Source organism: Oncorhynchus keta, unplaced genomic scaffold, assembly GCF_023373465.1.
Source record: "Oncorhynchus keta strain PuntledgeMale-10-30-2019 unplaced genomic scaffold, Oket_V2 Un_scaffold_4394_pilon_pilon, whole genome shotgun sequence".
Classification (NCBI taxonomy): domain Eukaryota; kingdom Metazoa; phylum Chordata; class Actinopteri; order Salmoniformes; family Salmonidae; genus Oncorhynchus; species Oncorhynchus keta.
The window spans coordinates 102,880-127,501 of NW_026290944.1; the positions used below are offsets into that span (position 1 = coordinate 102,880).

At 42.5% G+C, this 24,622-nt stretch overlaps 1 protein-coding gene across 1 annotated transcript; it reads right to left on the reverse strand.

Moving 5' to 3' along the window:
* Positions 1-7,418: 7,418 nt before the first annotated feature.
* Positions 7,419-24,096, reverse strand: LOC118378532 (zinc finger protein 239-like). The gene is made up of 2 exons (XM_052516486.1): positions 23,450-24,096; positions 7,419-8,912 (listed from the first exon to the last, which is right to left on the reverse strand). Exon 2 carries the CDS (start codon positions 8,791-8,793, stop codon positions 8,245-8,247), a length of 549 nt encoding a protein of 182 aa, XP_052372446.1. The 5' UTR covers positions 8,794-8,912; positions 23,450-24,096; the 3' UTR covers positions 7,419-8,244.
* Positions 24,097-24,622: the final 526 nt, after the last annotated feature.

Genomic DNA, 24,622 nt, shown 5'->3' on the forward strand with positions numbered 1-24,622 from the left:
CCAAACAGAGGCTCCTCATTCAAGAATGTTCTGCTCTTTGGGTTGAGAGACTGGACCCCTTTGCATTATCTCACAATTCTTCTTTGAAAAACACCTCTGCAGCTCAGCTGTGAGACTGTCAAGCACCTGATAAAATACAGCTCTTTTGGAAGCTCTCACCATCACTTTGGTCACTATTTTTCTGTCCTACAGGGCTCATCATCAACGAGTTGTGAAATCTTAAGCTTGTTTTAGCCTGTCTTTTATACACTGTTTGTACACTTATTTTGCAGTGCTCTGCAATCTCTTCAACCCCTTCCCATAGTTCTCCATAGTAACCCTCACTTCTGTAGTCCTGTAATGTGTCTAAGGACACCTACTAATCAAATTTATTTCAAATCAAATGTATTTATATAGCGCTTCGTACATCAGCTGATATCTCAAAGTGCTGTACAGAAACCCAGCCTAAAACCCCAAACAGCAAGCAATGCAGGTGTAGAAGCACGGTGGCTAGGAAAAACTCCCTAGAAAGACCAAAACCTAGGAAGAAACCTAGAGAGGAACCAGGCTATGTGGGGTGGCCAGTCCTCTTCTGGCTGTGCCGGGTGGAGATTATAACAGAACATGGCCAAGATGTTCAAATGTTCATAAATGACCAGCATGGTCAAATAATAATAAGGCAGAACAGTTGAAACTGGAGCAGCAGCACAGTCAGGTGGATTGGGGACAGCAAGGAGTCATCATGTCAGGTAGTCCTGGGGCACGGTCCTAGGGCTCAGGTCCTCCGAGAGAAAGAGAGAAAGAGAGAATTAGAGAACGCACACTTAGGACAGGAGAAGTACTCCAGATATAACAAACTGACCCTTTCCCCCCCGACACATAAACTACTGCAGTATAAATACTGGAGGCTGAGACAGGAGGGGTCAGGAGACACTGTGGCACCTACTAGATCCACAGCCCTTGCTAGTTCAAGAGAGCTTGATTGGAGCATGTCAGAAAGACATTTGGCGTCACCAAGCACTTTGCAAAAAGGCAACCAAAAGCAAAATGAAATGTAAATATATCTGAGAAAGAAGGCTCCTTGCCTTCACTGATCAATCACCACTATTTTCAAGTGTGATGTCCTGTATCACTAAGAAACTGCTGGAAGCCTGTCCCTCAGATTACGGCATGCCATGTATCTGCATGCACACCTTACATCCATCCGTAAGTCTCCGTAGTTCCCCGGGCTGCTGCTGTGGATTACAGCTCTTTCTGAACTGCAAGCCACTTGAGATGAACGTACGAGCTAGATACAAAGCTAGAAAGCTTCTGCAGGAGAGCAGAAACAGTGAACTGCCTCGGGCACTGATTTTACAGCATCGACAAGAACCAAATTCAAACAATGTGCATTACAGTGCACATAAAATGTCAATCTTGCACTGTTTTTAATCCGTGCGGACACGCCAGAATGCTTTCCTGCTCACGACGGATGCACCGTCACAGCCTTGCCCCACAAGATGATTTCTGTAGTCCAGACCATGTTTTTCAAGGCAATCAATTATAATTTGCCTGCTGACTGAAAGTGTAAAAAATATTTTTTTATTTAACCAGGCAAGTCAGTTAAGATCAAATTCTTATTTTCAATGACAGCCTAGGAACAGTGGGTTAACTGCCTGTTCAGGGGCAGAACGACAGATTTGTACCTTGTCAGCTCGGGGGTTTGAACTTGCAACCTTCCGGTTACTAGTCCAACACTCTAACCACTAGGCTACCCTGCCCCCCCAATAATGTCTTTACCTTTCTGTCTTTGTGTGTCTCCAGATGGCTGCAGACACGGCCGCCTGGGTTACCAACGTCGGTAACGAGCATGGGCAGGTCCTCGTCAGTGTCCTCACTGCCCATGGCGGCTGGTCTCATGGAGCGGTACTGGCGCCCCGCTGGATGTCACAACTAGAGAGATGTGTTATTTTTTCATTAAATATTTTGTTTCATCTGCAATTGCACTAAAAACGTCACTTTCTTTTACTTCTCTTATTATTTCACATTGTACCGTATCAGCTAAGACCTCAAGAACTTTGTTCTGGATGTGTTATTTTACTCTTCTTCTTCTTCTTCTTCTTCTGTATCTGCAACCATGCTGCGATTTGAAAAATGTCCGTCAAAATATATGCTTCTTTCAACTATAGGTGAAATGAGATGTCAATCAGCATCAAGCTACCAGTAGCGAGTGAAATTTTCGGGTGGAATGTTGTGAGTTCATCGAAATGTAAGTTGCAGGTTATCGTTGGTTTTACTTTTACTTTTGCTGTGTAATAATAGGCCATTACCACTAATTACTTTTACTTTTACTGTTACTTTGATAAATAAAATGGCGCCGGAGAAGAAGGCAGATGTTTTACGTGTCCCCAACCGATTGTGTTTTTTGTTTGTTTATTTGCAACTTATTTTTTCAACTTACGAACGCGTCAGGTGATTCTTATGACTGACTTTGAACATCCGGACCGGCAGAATCCTTTTTCTCCTTTAACGATTTTTCCTTTAACGAGTCTGACGAGCCCGACACGAACGCTATACTGATTTCTCGGGAACAGGCCCGATCCCAGTGATTTGCATGAAGAGGAGGCAGAGATAAAAGGGGCCAGAGGGCGGGCTACCTTCTGAGAATTTGTAGACAATCGAATAAACCCCCACTTCCTTCCATTCTACTAGCAAACGTGCAATCTTTGGAGAATAAAATCGATGACCTACATGTAATATTAAACTACCAACGGGACATTCAAAACTGTAATATCTTATGCTTCACTGAGTCGTGGCTGAATGACGACACTATCAACATACAGCTGGTTAAACGCTACACCAGCAGGATAGAACAGCAGTGTCTGGTAAGACAAGGGGCGGGGGACTATGTATTTTTGTAAACAACTGCACTATATCTTAGGAAGTCTCGAGCTATTGCTGGTCTGAGGTAGAGTTTCTCATGATAAGCTGTAGACAACACTATCTACCTAGACAAGGGACGGCAGACTATGTATTTTTGCTGGTGCACGATATCTAAGGAAGTCTAGAGTTATTGCTCGCCACACTATCTACCTAGAGAGTTTTCATCTGTATTTGTCGTAGCTGTTTACATACCACCACAGTCAGAGGCACTAAGCATTGAATGAGCTGTATTCCGCCATAAGCAGACAAGAAATGCTCACCTAGAGGCGGCGCTCCTAGTAGCCAAGGACTTTAATGCAGTGAAACTTAAATCTGTTTTACCAAATTTCTACCAACATGTTAAATGTGCAACCAGAGGAAAACAAACTCTGGACCATCTTTACACCACACACAGAGATGCATACAAAGCTCGCCCTCCATTTGGCAAATCTGACCATAGTTCTACCCTCCTGATTCCTGATTACAAGCCAAAATTAAAGCAGGAATCACCAGTGACTATATCAATAAAAAAGTGGTCAGATGAAGCAGATGCTAAGCTTCAGGACTTGTCGGATGTGGCAGGGGTTGCAAACCATTACAGACTACAAAGGGAAGCACAGCCGAGAGCTGCCTAGTGACACGAGCCTACCAGACGAGCTAAACTACTTTTATGCTCTCATCGAGGCAAATAACACTGAAACATGCATGAGAACACCAGCTGTTCCGAAAGACTGTGTGATCACGCTCTTGGCAGCCGATGTGAGTAAGACTTTTAAACAAGTCAACATTCACAAGGCCGCAGGGCCAGACGGATCAGCAGGACATGTACTGCGAGCATGCGCTGACCAACTGGCAGGTGTCTTCACTGACATTTTTAACTTCTCCCTGTCCACGTCTGTAATACCAACAAGTTTTAAACTGACCACCATAATGCCTGTGCCCAAGAACACTAAGGTAACCTGCCTAAATGACTACCGACCCGTAGCACTCACATCTGTAGCCATAAAGTGCTTTGAAAGGCTGGCCATGGCTCACATCAACACCATTATCCCAGAAACCCTAGACCCACTCCAATTCACATACCACCCCAACAGATCCACAGATGGTGCAATCTCTATTGCACTCCGCACTGCCCTTTCCCACCTGGACAAAAGGAACACCTATGTGAGAATGCTGTTCATTGACTACAGCTCAACGTTCAACACCATAGTGCCCTCAAAGCGCATCACTAAGCTAAGGACCCCCATTCTCATCAAAGGGGTTGTAGTGGAGAAGTTGAAAGCTTCAAGTTTCTTGGTATCCACAACCTTGGTGTCTACATTATAGCCTTAGTTAACTGGTGAACTGTTGAAATCATTCATTGACTACAGCTCAATGTTCAACACCATAGTGCCCTCAAAGCTCATCAATAAGCTAAGGACCCTGGGACTAAACACCTCCCTCTGCAAATGGATCCTGGACTTCCTGACCTGACCGTTCCCAGGTGGTGAGGGTGGGTAACTGTTGAAGGAATTCTAAATTCCTCTGTATTGTTTTCCCAATCAGAATTCGAAGGGTTTGTAAGACCCTATATTCTTATAAGAATGGACAGAGACCCGGTCTTAAAAGTCAGGTAACAGTGTTTAATTCAAGAGAGTACTGCCTTCATACACATTTTTCCACAGGTTATAAACTGAAAATGACGTCAGCGTTTTCTAAATGTTCTGTCTCTTCATGAAACTGGTAGAGAGGCCCTATAGTTCTCGAGCCTTCCCTCCTCGCCTAAAGCCAAGGTCAGTCACTGTAAATCAGCATTCTAGACAGTCTGGAGATAGTCCGTCCCTGCCATCTGGAGATGGTTCATTCATTCATCCAAGGCACTGTTCTAAACTCCTGACTATATTATATACACTTGGGAATGGGAGCAAGAGAGAAAATTCATATATGTACAGTACATAATAGCATTTGGACTAGTCAGTCCTGATTGAAATGTATACATAATTAGTCATCATTGATAAAAATTCCCTTAACAGTAACAGCATATCCGCCACACTGATCCACAACACAGGGGCCCTTCAGGGATGCGTGCTCAGTCCCCTACTGTACTCCATATTCACTCATGACTGCACGGCCAGACACGACTCCAACACCATCATTAAGTTTGCCGAAGACACAACAGTGTTAGGCCTGATCGCCGACAACGACGAGACAGCCTATAGGGAGGTCAGAGACCTGGCCGTGTGGTGCCTGGACAACAACCTCTCCCTCAAGGTGATAAGACAAAATAGATGATTGTGGACTACAGGATCGAACACGCCCCCATTCTCATCGACGATTTAATGGAGCAGGTTGAGAGCTTCAAGTTCCTTATTGTTCACATCACCAACAAACTAACATGGTCCAAGCACACTAAGACAGTCGTGGAGAGGAAACAACAAAACCTATTCCCCCTCAGGAGACTGAAAACAATTGGCATGGGTCCTCAGATCCTCAAAAGGTTCTACAGCTGCACCATCGAGAGCATCCTGACTGGTTGCATCACTGCCTGGTATGGTAACTGCTCGGCCTCTGACCGTAATGCACTACAGAGGGTAGTGCGAACGGCCCAGTACATCACTGGGGCCTAGCTTCCTGCCATCCAGGACCTCTATACCAGGCGGTGTCAGAGGAAGGCCCTAAAAATTGTCAAAAACTCCAGCCACCCTAGTCATAGACTGTTCTCTCTGCTACCACACGGCGAGCGGTATCGAAGCACCAAGTCTAAGTCCAAGAGGCTTCTAAACAGCTTCTACCCCCAAGCCATAAGACTCATGAACACCTAATCAAATGGCTACCCAGACTATTTGCATTGGCCCCCCCCCTCTTTTACACCCCTGCTACTCTCTGTTGTTGTCACTTTAATAACTCTACCATCGGGTACATATTACCTCAACTAACCGGTGCCCTTGCACTTTAACTCTGTACCAGTACCCCCTGTATATAGTCTTGCTATTGTTATTTTACTGCTGCTCTTTAATTACATGTTTCTTATTCGTATCTGTATTTTTTTAAACTGCATTGTTGATTTGGGGCTCGTAAGTAAGCAAGTACAAATTTGATTTGATAGCTTTCAGATATACAGTACCAGTCAAAAGTTTGGACACACCTACTCATTCAAGGGGTTTTCTTAATTTGAACTGTTTTCTACATTGTAGAATAATAGTGAAGACATCAAAACTATGAAATAACACATATGGAATCATGTAGTAACCAAAAAAAGTGTTAAACAAATCAAAATAAATATATTTTATATTTGAGACTTTTCAAATAGCCTAATTTCCCCTTGATGACAGCTCTGCACACTCTTGCATTCAATTCATGAAAACACAACAATGTAAGGTTAGGTTTAGGCATTATGGTAAGCAGTATTGTTAAGGTTAGGTTTAGGCATTAGGGTTAGCAGTATGGTTAAGGTTAGGTTTAGGCATTAGGGTTAGCAGTATGGTTAAGGTTAGGTTTAGGCATTAGGGTTAGCAGTATGGTTAAGGTTGGGGTTAGGCATTAGGGTTAGCAGTATGGTTAAGGTTAGGTTTAGGCATTAGGGTCAGCAGTATGGTTAAGGTGAGGTTTAGGCATTAGGGTTAGCAGTATGGTTAAGGTTAGGCATTAGGGTTAGCAGTATGGTTAAGGTTAGGTTTAGGCATTAGGGTTAGCAGTATGGTTAAGGTTAGGTTTAGGCATTAGGGTTAGCAGTATGGTTAAGGTTAGGTTTAGGCATTAGGGTTAGCAGTATGGTTAAGGTTAGGTTTAGGCATTAGGGTTAGCAGTATGGTTAAGGTTAGGTTTAGGCATTAGCGTTAGCAGTATGGTTAAGGTTAGGTTTCAAATCAGATTTGTTGGTGGTACAAACCTGTGCCTCTTTAGGAGGAAGTAATTCAAAGTAATCAGATTACATTAGTGAGTTAACAATCCCTCTTAAAGGGAAAGTAATCTAAAAACAAATAACTGAAAGTAATCAGATTACATTAGTGAGTTAACAATCCCTCTTAAAGGGAAAGTAATCTAAAAACAAATAACTGAATGTAATCAGATTATATTAGTGAGTTTGGGGAATCCAACAGTTATGTTACTGATGACACTTTTAGACAGGTAACTTGTAACCAACAGATTACATTTAGAAAGTTAGATTACAAAGTTTAATCAAGTTAGTTACTTGACAGGTGTAACTAACAGATTACTTGACACTTTTAGACAGGTAACTAGTAACTAAAAACAAATAACTGAAAGTAATCAGATTTACTGATGACACTTTTAGACAGGTAACTAGTAACTAACAGATTACATTTAGAAAGTAACCTACCCAACCCTGGATACAGTATAAAGGTCTCTCCATGGGTGGGAGATGATCAACACTCTCTTTATATTACTGACTTGTTGACTGATTGATCCATTCATCCTTCCATCCCTCCTCAGCCTTCCTCTCCTCTGAAGACCCAGTGAGGGTGGAGCTCAGTCAGAGAGCTGTTGAGGGACTGGTTAGGAAGAACACTTCTACAGCCAGAGAGGTGAGAGGTCACACATGGTTTAGATGGTAAATATTTACTACACAACAAACATAAGACGATTAAAAAAGCAAAAATAGTGCAATGCCAATGTGGTAACAACTCCTTTTTTTGTTAATCAAATAAATTAGGACTCTTTCAATTCAGAACCTGGATTTTCCCCCTGATGAGGCTAATATCCACATCATGCTGAAATCAATAGAACAGGAGACAAAAGTTTAGGGTTCTACATTGTGACATCATTAGAACACTCCTACTACAATGTTAAAACATTCTACATTGTGACATCATTAGAACACTCCTACTACAATGTTAAAACATTCTACATTGTGACATCACTAGAATACTCCTACTACAATGTTAAAACATTCTACATTGTGACATCACTAGAATACTCCTACTACAATGTTAAAACATTCTACATTGTGACATCACTAGAATACTCCTACTACAATGTTAAAACATTCTACATTGTGACATCATTAAACTACTCCTACTACAATGTTAAAACATTCTACATTGTAACATTATTTCATTGATATCATGAAACAACTCCTTTATGTATTTTCTGATGTTTAATAAGAGATCGATTATCAGAGTATCTCTTGTCACATTGATCACAGCTATGTGACTTCTCTCCTGAGTGTCTTCTCTGGTGCTTAGTCAAGTTACCAGACTCAGTAAAACTCTTCCCACATTGATCACAGCTATATGGTTTCTCTCCTGTGTGTGTTCTCTGATGCTTAGTCAAGTTACCATGCTCAGTAAAAGTCTTCCCACATTGACCACAGCTAAAATATTTCTCTCCTGTGTGTGTTCTCTGGTGCCTAGTCAGCTGACTAGACTAAGTAAAACTCTTCCCACATTGATCACAGCTATAAGGTTTCTCTCCTGTGTGTGTTCTCTGGTGAACTATCAGGCTGCTTAAGTGACTAAAATTCTTCCCACATTGATCACAGCTATAAGGCTTCTCTCCTGTGTGTATTCTCTGGTGTGATTTTAAATATCCTGATATCAGAAAACTCTTCCCACAGTCTGCACAGTGGAAAGATTTCTCTCCTGTGTGTGTTCTCTGGTGTATAGTCAGCTTGATAGATGTAGTAAAACCCTTCCCACATTGAGAACAGCTATAAGGTTTCTCTCCAGTGTGAATTCTCTGATGTGTGTTTAGTGACTCTGATATTGAGTAACTCTTCCCACAGACATAGCAGTGGTAAGATTTATCTCCTGTGTGTGTTCTCTGGTGTATAGTCAGACGGCGAGATGTAGTAAAACCCTTCCCACATTGAGAACAGCTATAAGGTTTCTCTCCAGTGTGAATTCTCTGGTGTGCTTTTAGTGAATCTGATCTTGAGTAACTCTTCCCACAGTCAGAGCAGTGGTGAGGTTTCATTCCTGTGGGTCTCTGCTGGAATTTGAGATGTTCTAATGTGGAGAGACTCTTATCTGCCTTGTCAGCATCATGAGGTTGTTGAGGCTCCCCAGAGGATCAACGGTAGTCCCGTCTCTCTCCTGTGTGAACAACAAAGTCAGACAGATGATTAAAGGCCCACAACAGCAGAAATCCATTGTTTATTTGAGCTAAGGTAATGTTAAGGTATATAATATATATATATAATAATAATGATTGTGTCATTGCTGCAAATCAACTGCTTTATACTTTAAAAAAACACTTCAACCAGTAAAATGCCCATTGGCTTTGCTACCAGCCTGTCAATGAGCGTTAGCATTCAAGCTAACAACTTCTGCATCCAAAATAGGTATTTTGCAACTTTCACAACCAAATATGTGACCCGTCGTCTCTATTCAGTCTTATGTAGCAACCTTTTAAATGGTGTTTATTTTTTACATTGGATACAAGTACAGACTGAGCTTCTACACTGTGATTGGAGGAAACATGAGGAAGTAATGACTCAGAGCTTCTACATGGTGTATTATACACTGTGATTGGAGGAAAACATGAGGAAGTAATGACTCAGAGCTTCTACATGGTGTATTATACACTGTGATTGGAGGAAACATGAGGAAGTAATGACTCAGAGCTTCTACATGGTGTATTATACACTGTGATTGGAGGAAAACATGAGGAAGTAATGACTCAGAGCTTCTACATGGTGTATTATACACTGTGATTGGAGGAAAACATGAGGAGGTAATGACTCAGAGCTTCTACATGGTGTATTATACACTGTGATTGGAGGAAAACATGAGGAGGTAATGACTCAGAGCTTCTACATGGTGTATTATACACTGGGATTGGAGGAAAACATGAGGAGGTAATGACTCAGAGCTTCTAATCCCATTCAGGACAAAAATGGTATTCTAACGTGAGGAAGTAATATATCTCACCAGGTTCCCCCATTAGGCAAACCATTAACAGTATTTATCTCACCAGGTTCCCCCAAACCATTAACAGTATTTATCTCACCAGGTTCCCCCATTAGGTAAACCATTAACAGTATTTATCTCACCAGGTTCCCCCATTAGGCAAACCATTAACAGTATTTATCTCACCAGGTTCCCCCATTAGGCAAACCATTAACAGTATTTATCTCACCAGGTTCCCCCATTAGGCAAACCATTAACAGTATTTATCTCACCAGGTTCCCCCATTAGGCAAACCATTAACAGTATTTATCTCACCAGGTTCCCCCATTAGGCAAACCATTAACAGTATTTATCTTACCAGGTTCCCCCATTAGGCAAACCATTAACAGTATTTATCTCACCAGGTTCCCCCAAACCATTAACAGTATTTATCTCACCAGGTTCCCCCAAACCATTAACAGTATTTATCTCACCAGGTTCCCCCATTAGGCAAACCATTAACAGTATTTATCTCACCAGGTTCCCCCATTAGGCAAACCATTAACAGTATTTATCTCACCAGGTTCCCCCAAACCATTAACAGTATTTATCTCACCAGGTTCCCCCAAACCATTAACAGTATTTATCTCACCAGGTTCCCCCAAACCATTAACAGTATTTATCTCACCAGGTTCCCCCAAACCATTAACAGTATTTATCTCACCAGGTTCCCCCAAACCATTAACAGTATTTATCTTACCAGGTTCCCCCAAACCATTAACAGTATTTATCTCACCAGGTTCCCCCAAACCATTAACAGTATATATCTCACCAGGTTCCCCCATTAGGCAAACCATTAACAGTATTTATCTCACCAGGCTCCCCCAAACCATTAACAGTATATATCTCACCAGGTTCCCCCAAACCATTAACAGTATTTATCTTACCAGGTTCCCCCAAACCATTAACAGTATTTATCTCACCAGGTTCCCCCAAACCATTAACAGTATTTATCTCACCAGGTTCCCCAAACCATTAACAGTATTTATCTCACCAGGTTCCCCCATTAGGCAAACCATTAACAGTATTTATCTCACCAGGTTCCCCCAAACCATTAACAGTATTTATCTCACCAGGTTCCCCCATTAGGCAAACCATTAACAGTATTTATCTTACCAGGTTCCCCCAAACCATTAACAGTATTTATCTCACCAGGTTCCCCCAAACTATTAACAGTATATATCTCACCAGGTTCCCCCATTAGGCAAACCATTAACAGTATTTATCTCACCAGGTTCCCCCAAACCATTAACAGTATATATCTCACCAGGTTCCCCCAAACCATTAACAGTATTTATCTCACCAGGTTCCCCCAAACCATTAACAGTATTTATCTCACCAGGTTCCCCCAAACCATTAACAGTATTTATCTCACCAGGTTCCCCCATTAGGCAAACCATTAACAGTATTTATCTCACCAGGTTCCCCCATTAGGCAAACCATTAACAGTATTTATCTCACCAGGTTCCCCCAAACCATTAACAGTATTTATCCCACCAGGTTCCCCATTAGGCAAACCATTAACAGTATTTATCTCACCAGGTTCCCCCAAACCATTAACAGTATTTATCTCACCAGGTTCCCCCATTAGGCAAACCATTAACAGTATTTATCTCACCAGGTTCCCCCAAAACATTAACAGTATTTATCTCACCAGGTTCCCCCATTAGGCAAACCATTAACAGTATATATCTCACCAGGTTCCCCCATTAGGCAAACCATTAACAGTATTTATCTCACCAGGTTCCCCCAAACCATTAACAGTATTTATCTCACCAGGTTCCCCCATTAGACAAACCATTAACAGTATTTATCTCACCAGGTTCCCCCAAACCATTAACAGTATTTATCTCACCAGGTTCCCCCATTAGACAAACCATTAACAGTATTTATCTCACCAGGTTCCCCCAAACCATTAACAGTATTTATCTCACCAGGTTCCCCCAAACCATTAACAGTATATATCTCACCAGGTTCCCCCATTAGGCAAACCATTAACAGTATTTATCTCACCAGGTTCCCCCAAACCATTAACAGTATTTATCTCACCAGGTTCCCCCAAACCATTAACAGTATTTATCTCACCAGGTTCCCCCATTAGGCAAACCATTAACAGTATTTATCTCACCAGGTTCCCCCAAACCATTAACAGTATTTATCTCACCAGGTTCCCCCTTTAGGCAAACCATTAACAGTATTTATCTTACCAGGTTCCCCCAAACAATTAACAGTATTTATCTCACCAGGTTCCCCCAAACCATTAACAGTATATATCTCACCAGGTTCCCCCAAACCATTAACAGTATTTATCTCACCAGGTTCCCCCAAACCATTAACAGTATTTATCTCACCAGGTTCCCCCAAACCATTAACAGTATTTATCTCACCAGGTTCCCCCATTAGGCAAACCATTAACAGTATTTATCTCACCAGGTTCCCCCATTAGGCAAACCATTAACAGTATTTATCTCACCAGGTTCCCCCAAACCATTAACAGTATTTATCTCACCAGGTTCCCCCATTAGGCAAACCATTAACAGTATTTATCTCACCAGGTTCCCCCATTAGGCAAACCATTAACAGTATTTATCTCACCAGGTTCCCCCAAACTATTAACAGTATATATCTCACCAGGTTCCCCCAAACCATTAACAGTATTTATCTCACCAGGTTCCCCCATTAGGCAAACCATTAACAGTATTTATCTCACCAGGTTCCCCCAAACCATTAACAGTATTTATCTCACCAGGTTCCCCCATTAGGCAAACCATTAACAGTATTTATCTCACCAGGTTCCCCCAAAACATTAACAGTATTTATCTCACCAGGTTCCCCCATTAGGCAAACCATTAACAGTATATATCTCACCAGGTTCCCCCATTAGGCAAACCATTAACAGTATTTATCTCACCAGGTTCCCCCAAACCATTAACAGTATTTATCTCACCAGGTTCCCCCAAACCATTAACAGTATTTATCTCACCAGGTTCCCCCAAACCATTAACAGTATTTATCTCACCAGGTTCCCCCAAACCATTAACAGTATTTATCTCACCAGGTTCCCCCAAACCATTAACAGTATTTATCTCACCAGGTTCCCCCAAACCATTAACAGTATTTATCTCACCAGGTTCCCCCAAACCATTAACAGTATTTATCTCACCAGGTCCCCCAAACCATTAACAGTATTTATCTTAGGCAAACCATTAACAGTATTTATCTCACCAGGTTCCCCCAAACCATTAACAGTATTTATCTCACCAGGTTCCCCCAAACCATTAACAGTATTTATCTCACCAGGTTCCCCCAAACCATTAACAGTATTTATCTCACCAGGTTCCCCCAAACCATTAACAGTATTTATCTCACCAGGTTCCCCAAACCATTAACAGTATTTATCTCACCAGGTTCCCCATTAGGCAAACCATTAACAGTATTTATCTCACCAGGTTCCCCAAACCATTAACAGTATTTATCTCACCAGGTTCCCCCATTAGGTAAACCATTAACAGTATTTATCTCACCAGGTTCCCCCAAACCATTAACAGTATTTATCTCACCAGGTTCCCCCAAACCATTAACAGTATTTATCTCACCAGGTTCCCCATTAGGCAAACCATTAACAGTATTTATCTCACCAGGTTCCCCCAAACCATTAACAGTATATATCTCACCAGGTTCCCCCAAACCATTAACAGTATTTATCTCACCAGGTTCCCCAAACCATTAACAGTATTTATCTCACCAGGTTCCCCATTAGGCAAACCATTAACAGTATTTATCTCACCAGGTTCCCCCAAACCATTAACAGTATTTATCTCACCAGGTTCCCCCAAACCATTAACAGTATTTATCTCACCAGGTTCCCCATTAGGCAAACCATTAACAGTATTTATCTCACCAGGTTCCCCCAAACAATTAACAGTATTTATCTCACCAGGTTCCCCAAACCATTAACAGTATTTATCTCACCAGGTTCCCCCAAACCATTAACAGTATTTATCTCACCAGGTTCCCCAAACCATTAACAGTATTTATCTCACCAGGTTCCCCCAAACCATTAACAGTATTTATCTAACAGTATTTATCTCACCAGGTTCCCCATTAGGCAAACCATTAACAGTATTTATCTCACCAGGTTCCCCCATTAGGCAAACCATTAACAGTATTTATCTCACCAGGTTCCCCCAAACCATTAACAGTATTTATCTCACCAGGTTCCCCCATTAGGCAAACCATTAACAGTATTTATCTCACCAGGTTCCCCCATTAGGCAAACCATTAACAGTATTTATCTCACCAGGTTCCCCCAAACCATTAACAGTATTTATCTCACCAGGTTCCCCCAAACCATTAACAGTATTTATCTCACCAGGTTCCCCCATTAGGCAAACCATTAACAGTATTTATCTCACCAGGTTCCCCCAAACCATTAACAGTATTTATCTCACCAGGTTCCCCCATTAGGCAAACCATTAACAGTATTTATCTCACCATGTTCCCCCAAACCATTAACAGTATTTATCTCACCAGGTTCCCCCATTAGGCAAACCATTAACAGTATTTATCTCACCAGGTTCCCCCATTAGGCAAACCATTAACAGTATTTATCTCACCAGGTTCCCCCAAACCATTAACAGTATTTATCTCACCAGGTTCCCCCAAACCATTAACAGTATTTATCTCACCAGGTTCCCCCAAACCATTAACAGTATTTATCTCACCAGGTTCCCCCAAACCATTAACAGTATTTATCTCACCAGGTTCCCCCAAACCATTAACAGTATTTATCTTACCAGGTTCCCCCAAACCATTAACAGTATTTATCTCACCAGGTTCCCCCAAACCATTAACAGTATATATCTCACCAGGTTCCCCCATTAGGCAAACCATTAACAGTATTTATCTCACCAGGCTCCCCCAAACCATTAACAGTATATATCTCACCAGGTTCCCCCAAACCATTAACAGTATTTATCTTACCAGGTTCCCCCAAACCATTAACAGTATTTATCTCACCAGGTTCCCCCAAACCATTAACAGTATTTATCTCACCAGGTTCCCCAAACCATTAACAGTATTTATCTCACCAGGTTCCCCCATTAGGCAAACCATTAACAGTATTTATCTCACCAGGTTCCCCCAAACCATTAACAGTATTTATCTCACCAGGTTCCCCCATTAGGCAAACCATTAACAGTATTTATCTTACCAGGTTCCCCCAAACCATTAACAGTATTTATCTCACCAGGTTCCCCCAAACCATTAACAGTATTTATCTCACCAGGTTCCCCCATTAGGCAAACCATTAACAGTATTTATCTTACCAGGTTCCCCCAAACCATTAACAGTATTTATCTCACCAGGTTCCCCCAAACCATTAACAGTATATATCTCACCAGGTTCCCCCAAACCATTAACAGTATTTATCTCACCAGGTTCCCCCAAACCATTAACAGTATTTATCTCACCAGGTTCCCCCAAACCATTAACAGTATTTATCTCACCAGGTTCCCCCATTAGGCAAACCATTAACAGTATTTATCTCACCAGGTTCCCCCATTAGGCAAACCATTAACAGTATTTATCTCACCAGGTTCCCCCAAACCATTAACAGTATTTATCTCACCAGGTTCCCCCATTAGGCAAACCATTAACAGTATTTATCTCACCAGGTTCCCCCAAACCATTAACAGTATTTATCTCACCAGGTTCCCCCATTAGGCAAACCATTAACAGTATTTATCTCACCAGGTTCCCCCAAAACATTAACAGTATTTATCTCACCAGGTTCCCCCATTAGGCAAACCATTAACAGTATATATCTCACCAGGTTCCCCATTAGGCAAACCATCACCAGGCAAACCATTAACAGTATTTATCTCACCAGGTTCCCCCAAACCATTAACAGTATTTATCTCACCAGGTTCCCCATTAGGCAAACCATTAACAGTATTTATCTCACCAGGTTCCCCCAAACCCCAAACCATTAACAGTATTTATCTCACCAGGTTCCCCCAAACCATTAACAGTATTTATCTCACCAGGTTCCCCCAAACCATTAACAGTATTTATCTCACCAGGTTCCCCCAAACCATTAACAGTATTTATCTCACCAGGTTCCCCCAAACCATTAACAGTATTTATCTCACCAGGTTCCCCCAAACCATTAACAGTATTTATCTCACCAGGTTCCCCCAAACCATTAACAGTATTTATCTCACCAGGTTCCCCCATTAGGCAAGGTTCCCCATTAGGCAAACCATTAACAGTATTTATCTCACCAGGTTCCCCAAACCATTAACAGTATTTATCTCACCAGGTTCCCCATTAGGCAAACCATTAACAGTATTTATCTTACCAGGTTCCCCAAACCATTAACAGTATTTATCTCATTAACAGTATTTATCTCACCAGGTTCCCCCAAACCATTAACAGTATTTATCTCACCAGGTTCCCCCAAACCATTAACAGTATTTATCTCACCAGGTTCCCCCAAACCATTAACAGTATTTATCTCACCAGGTTCCCCCAAACCATTAACAGTATTTATCTCACCAGGTTCCCCCATTAGGCAAACCATTAACAGTATTTATCTCACCAGGTTCCCCCATTAGGCAAACCATTAACAGTATTTATCTCACCAGGTTCCCCCAAACCATTAACAGTATTTATCTCACCAGGTTCCCCCATTAGGCAAACCATTAACAGTATTTATCTCACCAGGTTCCCCCATTAGGCAAACCATTAACAGTATTTATCTCACCAGGTTCCCCCATTAGCCAAACCATTAACAGTATTTATCTCACCAGGTTCCCCCAAACCATTAACAGTATTTATCTCACCAGGTTCCCCCATTAGGCAAACCATTAACAGTATTTATCTCACCAGGTTCCACCAGGTTCCCCCAAACCATTAACAGTATTTATCTCACCAGGTTCCCCCATTAGGCAAACCATTAACAGTATTTATCTCACCAGGTTCCCCCAAACCATTAACAGTATTTATCTCACCAGGTTCCCCATTAGGCAAACCATTAACAGTATTTATCTCACCAGGTTCCCCATTAGGCAAACCATTAACAGTATTTATCTCACCAGGTTCCCCCAAACCATTAACAGTATTTATCTCACCAGGTTCCCCCATTAGACAAACCATTAACAGTATTTATCTCACCAGGTTCCCCCAAACCATTAACAGTATTTATCTCACCAGGTTCCCCCATTAGACAAACCATTAACAGTATTTATCTCACCAGGTTCCCCCAAACCATTAACAGTATTTATCTCACCAGGTTCCCGCAAACCATTAACAGTATTTATCTCACCAGGTTCCCCCATTAGGCAAACCATTAACAGTATTTATCTCACCAGGTTCCCCCAAACCATTAACAGTATTTATCTCACCAGGTTCCCCCATTAGGTAAACCATTAACAGTATTTATCTCACCAGGTTCCCCCAAACCATTAACAGTATTTATCTCACCAGGTTCCCCCAAACCATTAACAGTATTTATCTCACCAGGTTCCCCCATTAGGCAAACCATTAACAGTATTTATCTCACCAGGTTCCCCCAAACCATTAACAGTATTTATCTCACCAGGTTCCCCCAAACCATTAACAGTATTTATCTCACCAGGTTCCCCCAAACCATTAACAGTATTTATCTCACCAGGTTCCCCCAAACCATTAACAGTATTTATCTCACCAGGTTCCCCCAAACCATTAACAGTATTTATCTCACCAGGTTCCCCCAAACCATTAACAGTATTTATCTCACCAGGTTCCCCCATTAGGCAAACCATTAACAGTATTTATCTCACCAGGTTCCCCCAAACCATTAACAGTATTTATCTCACCAGGTTCCCCCAAACCATTAACAGTATTTATCTCACCAGGTTCCCCCATTAGGCAAACCATTAACAGTATTTATCTCACCAGGTTCTCCCATTAGGCAAACCATTAACAGTATTTATCTCACCAGGTTCCCCCAAACCATTAACAGTATTTATCTCACCAGGTTCCCCCATTAGGCAAACCATTAACAGTATTTATCTCACCAGGTTCCCCCAAACCATTAACAGTATATATCTCACCAGGTTCCCCCATTAGGCAAACCATTAACAGTATTTATCTCACCAGGTTCCCCCATTAGGCAAACCATTAACAGTATATATCTCACCAGGTTCCCCCAAACCATTAACAGTATTTATCTCACCAGGTTCCCCCATTAGGCAAACCATTAACAGTATTTATCTCACCAGGTTCCCCATTAGGCAAACCATTAACAGTATTTATCTCACCAGGTTCCCCCATTAGCCAAACCATTAACAGTATTTATCTCACCAGGTTCCCCCAAACCATTAACAGTATTTATCTCACCAGGTTCCCCCAAACCATTAACAGTATTTATCTCACCAGGTTCCCCATTAGGCAAACCATTAACAGTATTTATCTCACCAGGTTCCCCATTAGGCAAACCATTAACAGTATTTATCTCACCAGGTTCCCCATTAGGCAAACCATTAACAGTATTTATCTCACCAGGTTCCCCATTAGGCAAACCATTAACAGTATTTATCTCACCAGGTTCCCCCAAACCATTAACAGTATTTATCTCACCAGGTTCCCCCAAACCATTAACAGTATTTATCTCACCAGGTTCCCCATTAGGCAAACCATTAACAGTATTTATCTCACCAGGTTCCCCATTAGGCAAACCATTAACAGTATTTATCTCACCAGGTTCCCCAAACCATTAACAGTATTTATCTCACCAGGTTCCCCCAAACCATTAACAGTATTTATCTCACCAGGTTCCCCATTAGGCAAACCATTAACAGTATTTATCTCACCAGGTTCCCCATTAGGCAAACCATTAACAGTATTTATCTCACCAGGTTCCCCCATTAGGCAAACCATTAACAGTATTTATCTCACCAGGTTCCCCCAAACCATTAACAGTATTTATCTCACCAGGTTCCCCCAAACCATTAACAGTATTTATCTCACCAGGTTCCCCATTAGGCAAACCATTAACAGTATTTATCTCACCAGGTTCCCCCAAACCATTAACAGTATTTATCAGGTTCCCCCAAACCATTAACAGTATTTAGGTTCCCCATTAGGCAAACCATTAACAGTATTTATCTCACCAGGTTCCCCCATTAGACAAACCATTAACAGTATTTATCTCACCAGGTTCCCCCATTAGGCAAACCATTAACAGTATTTATCTCACCAGGTTCCCCCAAACCATTAACAGTATTTATCTCACCAGGTTCCCCCAAACCATTAACAGTATTTATCTCACCAGGTTCCCCCATTAGGCAAACCATTAACAGTATTTATCTCACCAGGTTCCCCCAAACCATTAACAGTATTTATCTCACCAGGTTCCCCCATTAGGCAAACCATTAACAGTATTTATCTCACCAGGTTCCCCCAAACCATTAACAGTATTTATCTCACCAGGTTCCCCCAAACCATTAACAGTATTTATCTCACCAGGTTCCCCCATTAGGTAAACCATTAACAGTATTTATCTCACCAGGTTCCCCCAAACCATTAACAGTATTTATCTCACCAGGTTCCCCCAAACCATTAACAGTATTTATCTCACCAGGTTCCATTAACAGTATTTATTAGGTTCCCCAAACCATTAACAGTATTTATCTCACCAGGTTCCCCCAAACCATTAACAGTATATATCTCACCAGGTTCCCCCAAACCATTAACAGTATTTATCTCACCAGGTTCCCCCATTAGGCAAACCATTAACAGTATTTATCTCACCAGGTTCCCCCATTAGGCAAACCATTAACAGTATATATCTCACCAGGTTCCCCCAAACCATTAACAGTATTTATCTCACCAGGTTCCCCCATTAGGCAAACCATTAACAGTATTTATCTCACCAGGTTCCCCCATTAGGCAAACCATTAACAGTATTTATCTCACCAGGTTCCCCCATTACCCAAACCATTAACAGTATTTATCTCACCAGGTTCCCCCAAACCATTAACAGTATTTATCTCACCAGGTTCCCCCAAACCATTAACAGTATTTATCTCACCAGGTTCCCCCAAACCATTAACAGTATTTATCTCACCAGGTTCCCCCATTAGGCAAACCATTATCATTACTACATTGTCTATTGCTGTATATCTTCAGTGCTGCTCTTTGTTCACGCCCATTTATCATCCTTCACACCCTCTAGAGCCTTAGACCCGCCCATCTCTTAAAGAATTCACATTGGAACATGAGAATGTGGCCATGTGATAAAGCAGTGAGGCCTAGAAAACAAAGATGGCAACAATAAAATACTTTATTCACTTCAAGTAGATTACGATTAGGAAAAAACCCAGAACACAAGAAGGTCAAAACAATATCTAGACCTAGGCGTATATATTCTTTATTTCACCTTTATTTAACTAGGCAAGTCAGTTACAAATTCTTATTGTCAATGACGGCCTAGGAACAGTGGGTTAACTGCCTGTTCAGGGGCAGAACGACTGAGTTGAACCTTGTCAGGATGGGTGATTTGAATTTGCAACCTTCTGGTTACTCGTCCAACGTTCTAACCACTAGGCTACCCTGCCGCCCCAGTTTTTAAGATCAGGACTTTTGCAATCAAGAGACCATGGACATTAAATGAAGAGACCATGGACATTACATGGAGAGACCATGGACATTAAATAAAGAGACCCATGGACATTACATGGAGAGACCATGGACATTAAATGAAGAGACATTAAATGAAGGTGGACATTAAATGAAGAGACCATGGACATTAAATGAAGAGACCATGGACATTAAATGAAGAGACAGTGGACATTAAATGAAGAGACCATGGACATTAAATGAAGAGACCATGGACATTAAATGAAGAGACCATGGACATTAAATGAAGAGACCATTAAAATATGCTTTCAGGTTAGATGAATTTGTTCATATCATAACCAAAGTCACTCAAAGGATCTGATGAGGCAGAAGGGAGCCTAGTGGTTAGAGTGTAGGGACGGCAGGGTAGCCTAGAGGTTAGAGTGTAGGGACGGCAGGGTAGCCTAGTGGTTAGAGTGTAGGGACGGCAGGTTAGCCTAGTGGTTAGAGTGTAGGGACGGCAGGGTAGCCTAGTGGTTAGAGTGTAGGGACGGCAGGGTAGCCTAGTGGTTAGAGTGTAGGGACGGCAGGGTAGCCTAGTGGTTAGAGTGTAGGGACGGCAGGGTAGCCTAGTGGTTAGAGTGTAGGGACGGCAGGGTAGCCTAGTGGTTAGAGTGTAGGGACGGCAGGGTAGCCTAGTGGTTAGAGTGTAGGGACGGCAGGGTAGCCTAGTGGTTAGAGTGTAGGGACGGCAGGGTAGCCTAGTGGTTATAGTGTAGGGACGGCAGGGTAGCCTAGTGGTTAGAGTGTAGGGACGGCAGGGTAGCCTAGTGGTTAGAGTGTAGGGACGGCAGGGTAGCCTAGTGGTTAGAGTGTAGGACCGGCAGGGTAGCCTAGTGGTTAGAGCGTTGGGACGGAAGGGTAGCCTAGTGGTTAGAGCGTTGGGACGGAAGGGTAGCCTAGTGGTTAGAGTGTAGGGACGGCAGGGTAGCCTAGTGGTTAGAGTGTAGGGACGGCAGGGTAGCCTAGTGGTTAGAGTGTAGGGACGGCAGGGTAGCCTAGTGGTTAGAGTGTAGGGACGGCAGGGTAGCCTAGTGGTTAGAGTGTAGGGACGGCAGGGTAGCCTAGTGGTTAGAGTGTAGGGACGGCAGGGTAGCCTAGTGGTTAGAGTGTAGGGACGGCAGGGTAGCCTAGTGGTTAGAGTGTAGGGACGGCAGGGTAGCCTAGTGGTTAGAGTGTAGGGACGGCAGGGTAGCCTAGTGGTTAGAGTGTAGGGACGGCAGGGTAGCCTAGTGGTTAGAGTGTAGGGACGGCAGGGTAGCCTAGTGGTTAGAGTGTAGGGACGGCAGGGTAGCCTAGTGGTTAGAGTGTAGGGACGGCAGGGTAGCCTAGTGGTTAGAGTGTAGGGACGGCAGGGTAGCCTAGTGGTTAGAGTGTAGGGACGACAGGGTAGCCTAGTGGTTAGAGCGTAGGGACGGCAGGGTAGCCTAGTGGTTAGAGTGTAGGGACGGCAGGGTAGCCTAGTGGTTAGAGTGTAGGGACGGCAGGGTAGCCTAGTGGTTAGAGTGTAGGGACGGCAGGGTAGCCTAGTGGTTAGATTGTAGGGACGGCAGGGTAGCCTAGTGGTTAGAGTGTAGGGACGGCAGGGTAGCCTAGTGGTTAGAGTGTAGGGACGGCAGGGTAGCCTAGTGGTTAGAGTGTAGGGACGGCAGGGTAGCCTAGTGGTTAGAGTGTAGGGACGGCAGGGTAGCCTAGTGGTTAGAGTGTAGGGACGGCAGGGTAGCCTAGTGGTTAGAGTGTTAGGGACGGCAGGGTAGCCTAGTGGTTAGAGCGTAGGGACAGGGTAGCCCAGTGGTTAGAGTAGGTGGCAGGGACTAGTGGTTAGAGTGTAGGGACGGCAGGGTAGCCTAGTGGTTAGAGTGTAGAGGGACGGCAGGGTAGCCTAGTGGTTAGAGTGTAGGGCACGGCTAGGGTAGCCTAGTGGTTAGATTGTAGGGACGGCAGGGTAGCCTAGTGGTTAGAGTGTAGGGACGGCAGGGTAGCCTAGTGGTTAGAGTGTAGGGACGGCAGGGTAGCCTAGTGGTTAGAGTGTAGGGACCAGGGGCCACTCCGGTGATTTCATGTTATTTCTACCTGGGGGGGCTCTAGATCGCCTTTACTCCACACACAGAGACACATACAAAGCCCCTCCCTCAGCCTCCATCTGGTAAATATCAACATAACTCCTCCTGATTATAAGTCAAAGCTGAAACAGGAAGTACAGGTTCATTAAGGAAGTGGTCTGATGAAGCGGTTGCTAAGCGACAGGACTGGTTCACTAGCACAGAATGGAATATGTTCAGGGATTCATCCGGTGGCCTTTAGGAGTTTACCACCTCAGACAACGGCTTCATTAATAAGTGCATGGATGACCTCGTCGCCATAGTGACCGTACGTACATACTGGACATATTTGAGACTGTTGGGACAAAAACAATCTTGGTCGACCAACAGCCTGTCGACCAAACAATCGACCAGTCGACTAAATGGGGTCAGACATTATATCATTATGACGTCATAATAGCCATTGACTACTGAAGAATAGAACTTAGAAATGCCTCAAATGTTTCAACTGTATTACCCCCATCAGAAACCAAAACATAAGATTGTTAAACTCCATTGTTTGTAAACTAACACTGTATAGCCTCAATATGACATCATGGATGAATTCTAGAATATACTATATATCCTAGAAACCTGGTTAAAACTATCAAACATCATGGATGGTTAATTACTATAGCCCAGAAAACTGGTTAAATTATTATGACCTCATGGATGGCCAGTCCTTGTATTCATAGTGTAGTGAATTCAGGGGAGGCCCTGAGCTGAACTCAAACCTGGGTCCAGCGACTGTCAAGTCAACACCTTTTAACCGTTATGCCAAGATGTTTGAACCTATGGATGTAAGGACTGACCACTGGCTATACATCAATAATTTAAAAGTGAAAATATGGATGTAGCAATTGCATATTTCCCCTTTAACACCACTCATCAGTTCAACAACTGTAAAGTTTGTGTCTCTGTTTTTAAGACAGTACTTACTAGTATAAATCGAGGAACGGTTTCTCAAAACCATTTTACGGCTAAGTTCATCATTAGAACCATCGGACACCTTAATAAGATGCGTTAGGGAAACCGGGCCCAGATATCCAGTTTCCTCCTCTTCTTCCTCCTTTTTCAGTGTGACAGTCATCTCTCCTTCCTTCACTCCAAACACGGCAGCCTCCTCTTTCTCTGCCTCCTCTTCTTTTCTGTAACATCCTCCTCCTCTTTCACTCTGAACGTATCTTCCTCTTCTTTAACGGAAACGTATTTCTCTTCTTGTTTCACGGTAAAAGCCTCACCCTCTACTTGTTTTTGTATTGTAACAGCCTCCTCTTCCTCCTCCTCTTTCACGAGAGCATCTTTCTCCGTCCAGCAGACCTCCTCTTCTTTGTCAGGAGGAGAGCAGCTTAGTGAACTCATGGTCGGAGATGTTAGCTAGCTAGGCTAATGCTAACTTAACCAGCCAGCTAGATGACCAATAATAACAACACCTTAAATATTAAACTAAATCTGATAACTAACTAGACGACAGTAAAGAGTTTAAAATAGACTGGCTCTACGAACCAGTCTAAAGATCTTTATTGGTTCGTCTATTTTGTCTATCAAGCTACCGAGGTGTCTGACGAACTGTTGCTGCTGATGAAAGAAGCGTTCCGTCCACTACATTATACGTCACACCAACAGCATCGCCTTAAAGTCTCAGACCGCCATCTGCTGACTGGAGTGGGTAACGCAGTTGAGTAAAATGTATATTTTAATTATCAGACAAGTTGTCGTTAATGAAGCATGACATTTTACCCACCAATGTAACAACAGTGTCGTTAAAGACTTAGTAAAGTAGTTTCAGTCACGATCTGGTTCCCTATAAGTACAAACAGTTATGTTTTTGCATTTATATTTATTAATTTATTTCCGGATAACTTCTAAACTACCCACAATGCACAATTCTGGAATGTCAAATTGATATACTCTGTGCTACCGAGTTCATATGGCCAGAATCCATCTCATATCTTCTCCCACTGCGTGAAGTGTGGTCGTGCAATAACTCAATTCGCCCTTGCACTCCTTTTAACGCCATTTTAACGCAAAACGTAGTACACTCTGTTTGTTACAGATTCTAGTTATGGAAACAGAAAACTGTATTGAGATCAAACGTTTCATCGATGAGAA